Raw genomic sequence first — 11265 nt, 5'->3', positions numbered from 1 at the left:
ACCTATGTCTCTGCCTCTCTCTCTGTGTGTGTGTGTGTGTGTGTGTGTGTGTGTCATGATTAAATAAATAAATCTTTTAAAAAATGAGTTGTTATATTCCCCAAGTCTTCTTTCATGGTCCATTGCCTTTCTTTCACTCTTCTTTTTGGCTTCATTATTTTCCACAATTTTATCTTCTATATCACTGATTCACTCCTCTGCTTCTTCCATCCTCATTTTTGTGATACATCCACATAGGATTGTATCTCAGTTATAGCCTTTTTAATTTGGGCCTGATAGATTTTAGTTCTTTTACCTTTGCAGTAAGGGATTCTCCATTTCCTTCTATGCTTTATTCAGGCCCCAGTAGTATCCTTATAATCATTGTTTTAAATTATATTTCAGACATTGTACTTCTAGCTGTATTGATTACATCCCTGGCCATCAGTACTACTTCCCATACTTTCTTTTGGCATGAATTTCTCCATCTCATCATTTTTTTTCAGAAAGGAAAAAAAGAAAAAACCCAAGCAAGCAAGCAAGCAAACAAACAAAAACCAAAGGAAAATAAAACCACAAAACACAAAAAACCTAGATCCTGGCTATGTTTTAGTCTCTGTGTTAAAAGAATCTTCCAAAAGTTGGTTGTTTTTCTACTTGTGGACTTACAGTTTTTGTTCTCTCAGACCTCTGACTGACTTTTTTTGGGTGTTCAGAATGATTTGATAATCATCTAGCTGTGTTTGAGGTACAGGGCATGTTTTAGGGTCCCCGTAATCCTCTGTCATTTTATTTTATTTTATTTTATTTTTTATTTATTTATGATAGTCACACACAGAGAGAGAGAGAGAGGCAGAGACACAGGCAGAGGGAGAAGCAGGCTCCATGCGCCGGGAGCCCGACCTGGGATTCGATCCCGGGTCTCCAGGATCGCGCCCTGGGCCAAAGGCAGGCGCCAAATCGCTGCGCCACCCAGGGATCCCTCCTCTGTCATTTTAACTCTCGAAAGCCTATTTTATTCATATCTCACCTAGTCTTTATTATTTCCTTCCTTCTACTAGATTTGAGTTTAATTCTTTGTATTTTAGTTCCTTAAGTTGTAAGATGAATTTGTTGATTTGAAATCTTTTTTTCTTTTTAAAAGCTTTTCTCACTATAAATATCCCTTACAACACTGCTTTAACTGCATTCCATAGGTTTTGATAAATTGTGGTTTCATAACTTATTTAGACATATTTTTTAATTCCCTTTTGGTTTGTTCTTTGGTCATTTTTTAATAGTGTGTTTTATTTCCACACATCAGTGAATATTCCAGTTTCCCTCCTGCTATTGATTCCTATTTGCATTTGCTTGTGATTGGAAAATATTTTTGTATGATTTCAATCTTTTCCAATGTATTAAGACCTTTATTGTGACACAAAAATGATCTATCCTAGAGAAGTGCCATTTTCACTTGGAAAAAATGTGTAGTTTGCTGTTATTGAATGTTCTCTATATGTCTGTTGAGTCTCATTGATTTATAGTGTTGTTAAACACTTCTATTTCTTTTTTGATATTTTTGCCTGTTTGACCCATCCATTACGAGAAGTTAGCTCTTGAAGTTCTCAACCATTACTGTAGAACTGCCTATTTCACCCGTTATTGTTTTTAAATGTTTGGTTTGTATATTTTGGAGTTCTGGTATTTATAATTGTTATATCTCCTTGGTGATTTGAAACTTTTATCAATATATATTTCCCTTTGTTCTTTAATGACAAGTTTTACATTAATGTATGATTTGCCTGATATCAGCTCTCTTTTGATTACAATTTGAATATATTTTTCCAGGGGTGCCTGGTGACTCAGTCCATTAAGGGTATGACTTCTGATTTCACCTGAGGTCATGATCTCAAGGGCATGAGATTGAGCCTCATGTCAGGCCCCATGCTGGGTGTGAACCCTGCTGAAGACTCTTTCTGTCTCCTTTTCCACCCGCCCCCAGCTTGCTCTCTCTCTCTCTCTCTCTCTCTCTCTTTCAAATAAAATATTTTTCCATCTTTTCAATTTCAACCTATGTGCATCCTTAGGTCTAAACTGTTTGTCTTATAGAAAGGATACTGTAGAAGCATGCTGTGTGTGTCTTTTAAAAATCCATTCCAACCATATTTGGCATTTGATTGGGGAACGTGGATGGAACTGGAGGATATTATGCTGAGTGAAGTAAGTCAGTCGGTGAAGGACAAACATTATATGTTCTCATTCATTTGGGGAATATAAATAATAGTGAAAGGGAATATAAGGGAAGGGAGAAGAAATATGTGGGAAATATCAGAAAGGGAGACAGAACGTAAAGACTGCTAACTCTGGGAAACGAACTAGGGGTGGTGGAAGGGGAGAAGGGCGGGGGGTCGGAGTGAATGGGTGACGGGCACTGGGGGTTATTCTGTATGTTAGTAAATTGAACACCAATAAAAAATAAATTAAAAAAAATTTAATCCATTTATATTTAAAGTCTTTACTGATAGATGACTTACTTTTGCCATTTTGTCATTTGTTTTCTGTATGTCTTGTGACTTTTTGGTATGTTGATGTCACCATTGCTGCCTGTGTTTGTGTTTAATTGCCTTTTGATGTATTTTGATCCTTTTGTGTGTGTGTGTGTGTGTGTGTGTGTGTGTGTATATATATATATATATATATATATATATATATGCCTTATATTTTATGGTTACCTGACAGATTATATAACAACCTGAAGTTATGATGATCTACTTTTAATTAAGCCAAAGTTAACTTCGGTTGCAAACAAATCTCTACTACTTTATAGCTCAATCCTCCCTCACCTATGTAATTAATATTACAAATTACATTAACATAGATTTATGCTTATTTTTATGTATTTGTCTTTATATCTTGTAGATTATATAAGTTGGAGATATAAATCAAAACTACAGATTACTGGTATTTTTTCAACCTCTACCAGAGATCTTTTTATCTTCATATGTCCATAAATTATTACCTAGAATCCTTTGATTTCAATCTGAAGGTCTCCTTTTAGCATTTCTTACAGAGCAGTTGTAGTGGTAGTGAAGTCCCTTGACATTTGGTTATTTGGGAGTATCTATTTATCACACACTTAAAGTTTTTATTTATTTATTAATTGTAGAGAGACAGAGAGAGCATGGGGAGGGGCAGAGGGAGGAAGAGAGAATCTCAAGCAGACTCTGCACCAAGCATGGAGCTGAATTTAGAGCTTGATCATATGACCTCAAGATCACAACCCCAACGAAACCCAAGACTTGGATGCTCAACCAACCAAACTACCCAGGCACCCCTCTCCCACACTTTTGAAGGACAGTTTTACTGAATACAGTTGAAAGTTTTTTGGGGGTTGTTTTTGGTTTTGGTTTTGGTTTTGGTACTAAAGTACCTTGAATACATCATTCCACTGGCCGCCAAGTTTTTTGTTGTTGTTGTTGTTGTTGTTGTTATTATTATAAATTTTTTATTGGCGTTCAATTTGTCAACATATAGAATAACACCCAGTGCTCATCCCGTCAAGTGCCCACCTCAGTGCCCGTCACCCAGTCACCCCCACCGCCCCGCCCACCTCCCCTTCCACCACCCCTAGTTCGTTTCCCAGAGTTAGGAGTCTTTCATGTTCTGTCTCCCTTTCTGAATATTTTTTATATTCCCCAAATGAATGAGACCATATAATGTTTGTCCTTCTCCGATTGACTTATTTCACTCAGCATCATACCCTCCAGTTCCATCCACGTCGAAGCAAATGGTGGGTATTTGTTGTTTCTAATGGCTGAGTAATATTCCATTGTATACATAAACCACATCTTCTTTATCCATTCATCTTTCGATGGACACTGAGGCTCCTTTCACAGTTTTGGCCACCAAGTTTTATGCTGAAAAGATACTGACATCTTTGGGGGATCCTGAATGGCTCAGTCAGTTAGGCATCTGACTCTTGATTTTGGTTCAGGTTATGATCTAAGGGTGGTAAGATGGAGCCTTGGATCGGGCTTCATGCTCAGCCTAGAGTCTGCTCTCTCCCTCTGCCCCTCCCCCCATGCATTTTTCTCTGTCATAAATAAATAAATAAATAAATAAATAAATAAATAAATCTTTAAAAAAGACACTGACTTTTTAAATTAAAAATATCTTGTATGTGATGAATTGCTTGTGTATAACCATTATGGGCATCTGTGCCTTTGACTTTCAACATTTTTATTATGACGTATCATAGAGTTTATCCTACTTAGAGTACAATGGTCTTGTTGGTATGAAGATGTCTTTCACACAAATTTCCGAATCTTTCAACTACTACTCAGAAGGGGAAGAAGGAAAGGCGATTCTTGGGAGAGGGAAATAACAGAGGAGTTTAAATATTTCGGTCAAATGACTCAGCAGCTAGAGTTGGAGTCTCTGGGTCAGAGAGGTCTGAAGGCAGGCACTGGTGTTTCATAGCCACAGGATTTGTCTTAATTATGGATAACATATATTGGATGTAGTTCTGTAGGGTATGCAAAGTAGGCAAGCACTAAATGACTAAATATATGCTTATTTCAGATCTACTGAAAACTATTACATGTGTAAATTTTGAATTTGGTACTGGTGGGCTTTTAGTTAATGGTCCTGCTGTGAAGAAGTAAACAATATAGGGACCAATATACACAGGCCATCTTTAATTCACTTAAATACCAATATGTCCCTTAGTTAGATACTTTGATTAATCTGATAGTCAGATGTATAAATTTAGACTGTCAAATGTATAAAGTTAGCCATATTAACAGGACCTTAAGCAGCAAAGTGGAATTGATCTGCAGTGTGAACTTCAGTCATGCACAACACTACAGGGTCCTGGCTGAGCAAATCCCATCAACTATCATGGTTTACCTAAGTAAGGGACAATAAGTTAAGTTTCTGTATTGATCTTTCTGCTTTGCTGGAGGCATTAATGCAGGTATAGCAGGATGTACTAGCAATTGCACAGGCTCCAACTTGCTCCACAAGTAGGAAGTCAATGAGAATTCTATCATCCATAACAAGGTTAATATGGATACCTTCTAGGACCAAAGCAGAGTTTCCTTAAATATTTGAAATCATCTTATGAGTACTTTTAGGTGCAAATCAGGGTGTTTTGGGGTGAGAAGAAAGTTAATGCCTAGCTTCTACACAAATGCAATAATGAGAGATATCCATCACCTTGGGATGGGGCAATTAATTCCCCGAACGAGCTGGTTATTTTGAGAGAAAGACAAGTTATTTAAAGTCTGGGATTAGTGTAGAAGAGCAGAGGCCTCTTTGAAATAAAGTAGGAGATGAATGATGTGCACAATTGCACTGAGGGATCTCTGGCGCAGACATTTTCTAAAATCCAGTAAAGAGGCTCGTAATTCAGATGAGAGATAGAAAAAACAAATAAACTCTTGTCAGAAGTGATCAACAGATCATTGCACATGAAAAATGGAAATTGATTTTCTCTACCCTGCAATCACTCCTCCTATGTGACTTTAGATTTTTCTGTTATGTGGCAGTCAGTAGTGGGGACAGTTTGGTTTAAGGGACCACAAATTTACAGGCCCTATACTCTGCCTTCAATGAACAAAAGGCATCTTTCTTATGCCGTTTCACTTAATATTATGGGTATTTAATCTAGGAAATTAAAATTTCATAAAACACAGCCGCCCAGTTTTGGAGAATTTATATTTTAGTATAAATTTCTTTGTTTAAAGCAAACATTTATGCCTCTTAAATTTTCACTAAGTTTTTAAATAAAGTTGTTCTAGACTCTCTGAAGACTCTACTTGATTGCAGGTGTTTAAAATTTATTGTTGTTATTGTAAAGACTAGGTCAAGTCTTTAGGATCATTGATAAAAAGCAAGTACTAAGTCCACCAGCATGTAGGAAATCTTTTCTTGAAGCATTTCTGAAATATAGAGATGACATCATGGGAGAGCTAATAGAAGTAATAGAGATGATGTTAAATGAAGAAACTGGCTTATAAAAATTAGTGGAAGTACATGTGAAAAATAATAATACAAGTGTGTCTATATTTATTGTGGGTACATGTGTATTTGTTAGAACAACTTTGGTATTGTGGTTCATATTTGAATCTGTGTGATATAACTATCTTAAGTATAGGAGTAAATACCTACAAAACTACACATGTTCAGAGCCCAAGATAGGGAATTGTTGAATGATTGTAAAACATTTTTTTATCCAGCATAATGATTTGTCTTTTGCCTTCAAAACTTGACTTCCAGGTACCCTTTATAGAGATCATGTGGGGGAAAAAAGGGGATACACTCATAGAATGGGAAGAAAATTCTAAGGCCAAAGCTCTCCCACCTTTGGTAATTCAGTTAGACATCACATCATGTAACCTTCAACCTAACATCATCAGATGAAGATGAGTATGAAATTGAATCTCCAAGCATTAAAGATAACATCAAGTTCATTCTGTATATGATTGAGTCTCTTCCATATCCAACACTAAATTGCACATTGACTGTTGGAAGACCTTACGGTCCATTGCAGGATCCTGGAATCTTACAACAGCCATATAGACCTTATTAAGTACTCATGGAATTGTTCTTCAGCACTGTGTAAAATAGCTCTGATTCATCTGAAGTGTATATTAAGAAGGAAAGTGATCTTACAGGAAATACAACGTATCATTAGCAATCCATTATCCAAATAGACGTCATTGCTTGTTTTACCAACCTGTGTCCCAAATGGTAATTCAGGGCACAGTTTTAAGATTACATCAGGCATAGTACTAGTAGGAATAGTATATGTCTTTTTGCTGCTTATAAAAGGTTCTCTGACATGTGACACAGAAACAGACAGAACCAACTCCACCTGACTGGTACTACAAGATGAAATCAAATGTATAGTAACTAAGTACTTTAAATAATGAAATGAATGCCATCTAATTTACAATTCAAGCATTACATCATCTTTGAGGAAATTCTGGAATTCTAACACGAAGTAGTCCTTCATCAGAAGCTATTATTTTTGGAAGAAATATCAACTAACAACCAGCGTTAGTATCTGTTCTACCATTGCTACTGTAAAGACTGGATATTGTATATGACTATTGGCTCTCAATTTTTAAAAGAAATTTTATATCATAGAGATGTAAACTTGTAAATATGTAAATAAATATTAATATATACATTTTTGGGGTCGGTAGAGGCGGAAGGAGGAGGTCGAGTCGGGACGCCGAGGTGGTCAGCAGCTAGCTCGTCGGTGCCCGACTTCTCTCAAGCTTGTGTGCTGAGGAGACTCCGATGTTGGCCTCAGCTCCTAGGCTGAACTCGGCGGATCGGCCCATGAAAACTTCTGTATTGAGACAAAGGAAAGGATCCAGCAGAAAGCAACATCTCTTATCCTGGGCTTGGCAGCAAGGAAGGGGACAGGTGGTGGAAATCCTGCGATCCGAAAAGCAGACCGAAAGGTGACAAAGAAGCTGAAGATGGGTGGTGGAGAGAGGTATAACATTCCAGCCCCTCAGTCGAGAAACGTTAGTAAGAACCAGCAACAGCTTAACAGACAGAAGACCAAGGATCAGAATTCCCAAATGAAGATTGTTCACAAGAAAAAAGAAAGAGGACACACTTACACCTCCTCAGCAGCTGCACCGCAGGCCATGCAAAACGGGGGGAAGAACAAAAATTTTCCAAATAATCAAAACTGGAACTCTAGCTTATCAAGTCCCACTTTACTTTTTAAGTCTCAAACTAATCAGAACTACGCTGGAGCCAAGTTTAGTGAGCCACCATCACCAAGTGTTCTTCCTAAACTACCAAGCCACTGGGTTCCAGTTTCCTTTAATCCTTCTGATAAGGAAATAATGACATTTCAACTTAAAACCTTACTTAAAGTACAGGTATAAAATAAGATAAAATACTACTGTTTAAATTTAGTTATATTTAAGGGTAGTTGCCAGTTGTTTCAGACCAGATTCACTAGGGAATTAATCTGTGTAAAATTGCTAATTAATGTAGAAAACATTATTAGATTTCATCTTAACTGTTTTACGTGTAGTGTGCACTGTGATGTAATGGTAGTATCAGTGCAACTTGAAATAACTAAATTATTGATAATTGTACTTGATACTGTGTTCTCGATTGAGTAACTCTTAAATGAAACCTGTCAAATTTAGATTTGGTGAATGGTAATCAACTTTTCCTATTGTTTGTTGGGCACAAATACTAATTTAAGATTATCCTTCATGGATCGGTAGATTTACTTGTTGGAAGCTAGTGAATCTGATTATAAGCATCCAGTTAAGACCTACAGGGATTGGAGTAGTTGAATATTTAACAGTTTAAAGTCCTAGAAACACCCAAACCAGGAATATGACAACAACCCGATGCACTGCCAAAAAGAAAATGTGAGTTTTTCTTAGAGAATAGTTGCATTTTTGTAAACCTATGCTGGTGAAATGTGGAAAAGGGCTATCTAATTTAGATGAGACCATATATCCCAATGGCCGTTTGTTTCATGCGGTGGGTGTCTGCCAACTAATGCACCAAAACCATTTCTTACAGAAACAGTATTTGGTGGTCACTGAGTAGCTTTCAAAATACATTTTTGTATTACAGCACTGCATAAGCTATTCTGACAGTGATCTGGTCTCAAATCATTCCCTGAAAAGCTTACTTGAAGTGGGGAGCTGTATAATGTGAGAGTTTTAAGTACCTTAGGAAAGAGCCATGTAAATATATGTAATAAACTTGTAGTATATGTAAAGCTTTGTTGGCATTTATCCTACAAAAATAGAATATTTTAGTATGAATTTGCTGAATGTAAGACCATGGACTCTGTTTTTATACTATGGCCTGATTTTAAAGGTCCAAAATAATTTGTTTTTAAAAGTTTGCCCTTGTGCTAAAGTGCCAGTGTATGTATAATTGATCTGGTTGTAAACTATATTTCAAAGTAAAGCCTAGTGTAATTAGTTTTATATAACTAAAGGTTTTAAGCTGCTAAAACACTTCCTATTTTTAAGAGAGGTGAGATGCAGTATGGGACTGATTTTTCTTTCTTAAGCCCAAAGATTAAACTATTAAAGGGTCCCTCCAACCTTAAAGATTCATTCTGGCTTTCAATATTTTTTGTAATCTATAATATGAATATAGTTTAGTGTATGATGTCAGTATATATATTTTTTGTTACTAGTCCAAGTGCAACCCAGGGGACCATTAATGCAAAAGATGTAATTTCTTGCATAATATCTTGATAACGTGTTTTACCTAAATATAACAGTTAATCCAACGGTAACTTACAAATCTGTATGGGAGACTCAATTTAAAAATTCTAATTGTAAGTACCCTATTCTAATTTGGTGGCTTTTTGACATTTTAAAGCAGAAAGGCCAAATTGTATTTCCCCAGTTAAACTTAGATTGAGGTGATATTGCTCAAGTCAAATAATGCTATCCTAAAGTTTACATAGTACTTCATGTACATTTGTGAATTTCAAGCATGAAATTAAAAAATAAAATTGCCTCTCCCCCCCAAAAAATATATATATTAATATATACATTTTTTAAAAAGTCCTAAAAAGTGCAACAAATAGTTGTGTGTGACTGGTAATGTCTTTTAAAAGATTTATTTATTTATTTATTTTAAAATTTTACTTATTTATTTTAGAGAGACTGTGGGCTGGGGGAGAGGCAGAGAGAGAGAGAGAGAGAGAGAGAGAGAGAGAGAGAAGCAGACTCCCTGCTGAACGTGAAGCCCAACTCAGGACTCACAAACCTGAGATCATGACCTGAGCTGAAATCAAGAGTTAGATGTTTGGGACGTCTGGGTGTCTCAGTGTTTGAGTGTCTGCCTTCAGTTCAGGGCATGATCCTGGAGTCCTGGAATCGAGTCCCACATCGGGCTCCCCATGGGGAGTCTGCTTCTCCTTCTGCCTATGTCTCTGCCTCTCTCTGTGTCTCTCATGAATAAATAAATAAAATCTAAAAAAAAAAAAAAAAGCCAGTTAGATGCTTAAGTGACTGAGCTCCCCAGGTGCCCCATGACTGGTTACTTTTGTGTAAAAACAAAATTAAAACAAAAATAAAAGCTCTTTTGTGGGCTCTTGGGCCCCAAAATAGCATATAAGCCAGTGAAAAGGAAATAATACATGAGTTGTATTCAGTAGTATATGTGTTTATTGGGAGCCTGAAAGAGACAAACACTCTAACAAATATTGGCTTTCCTGATGAGTCAAAAAAATCATCAATGTCACATAAGAGCAATATCCTCAAGTTGGCTGGTAACTCTCTGACAGCAAGACATCTAAATATGCACTGGTTGTGTCTATCCACTACAGTTAGGATTTGGAGATGTCAGCATTTACTTTGGACAATATCTTTTTGGCAACTGTGTGTCAAGAACTGTGAAAGGTGTAAGTTTTTACCCAACTTGTAAACTAACAATTTGATCTGACAGTTTCATAGATACTGGAAGAAGATACAAGACACCTAAGTCAGACATAAAAAGGATGGTTTATTAGTCATTCCACAGCAGGTAGCATGAACTTCTTTGCAGTGGTTAGCCTCAGTCCCCAAGTCTCAGGCTAATGATAAGAAGCACTGCAGATGTATGATATGCAAACAATGGGTTTGCATTATAGTGTACGAAACTCCATTGTTTTAAATGGACTTTTTAAATGGACATGTAGTGAACATCCTCAGAGGGTAGTACCATCTTTATGTTCCTGCATAGCACATATGTATGCCCTCTGTCCCAGAAGGGAACACAATCTCTACTTTCTTCCAAGGCTGTTTGTAATGCAAATAGCATTGAAAAATAGTTTGGAACAAAAGCTCTTAATGTCTCCAATCAGAGTTCAAGTAGAAATATAAGACCTATAAAGAATTGTCTCCAAACGATGACAAGATATTTCTAAGATTTATATGGAAATGCATAGGACTTATAATATCTGAAAGTATTTTGAAAAAGGATAACCATGCTGTAGGCCTTGTATTGCTAGTTTCCAAGACTTACTACAAAGCAATAGCATTGAGAAAAGTGTGGCATTGGCATAAAGGTAGGCACATCGATCAGTTTAGGAGAAGAATCTGGAAATAGACCCATATGGATATAGTCAACTGATTGTCAACAAAACTGCAAAGTTAATTCAGTGGAGAAAAGATAGCGTAATCAGGGACTGATGCTACAACAATTGGTTAAAATAAATGATGGTCAATCCTTACTTTACACAACATACAAAAATTAAGACATTAGACTTGAATGTAAGAGTTAAGACTACAACATTTTTATAAGAAAAAA

The 11265-nt window shown here is 36.4% G+C and overlaps 1 protein-coding gene across 1 annotated transcript; it reads left to right on the top strand.

The window, feature by feature from the left end:
• The first annotated feature begins 7170 nt into the window (after nucleotides 1–7170).
• LOC144307726 (proline-rich nuclear receptor coactivator 2-like) lies at nucleotides 7171–7886 on the top strand. The gene has a single exon (XM_077887689.1). It carries the CDS (start codon nucleotides 7452–7454, stop codon nucleotides 7869–7871), a length of 420 nt encoding a protein of 139 aa, XP_077743815.1. The 5' UTR covers nucleotides 7171–7451; the 3' UTR covers nucleotides 7872–7886.
• The last annotated feature ends 3379 nt before the right edge of the window (nucleotides 7887–11265 follow it).

Source organism: Canis aureus, chromosome X, assembly GCF_053574225.1.
Source record: "Canis aureus isolate CA01 chromosome X, VMU_Caureus_v.1.0, whole genome shotgun sequence".
In the NCBI taxonomy this organism is placed as follows: domain Eukaryota; kingdom Metazoa; phylum Chordata; class Mammalia; order Carnivora; family Canidae; genus Canis; species Canis aureus.
This window is presented reverse-complemented; position numbering and strand designations above follow the sequence as displayed.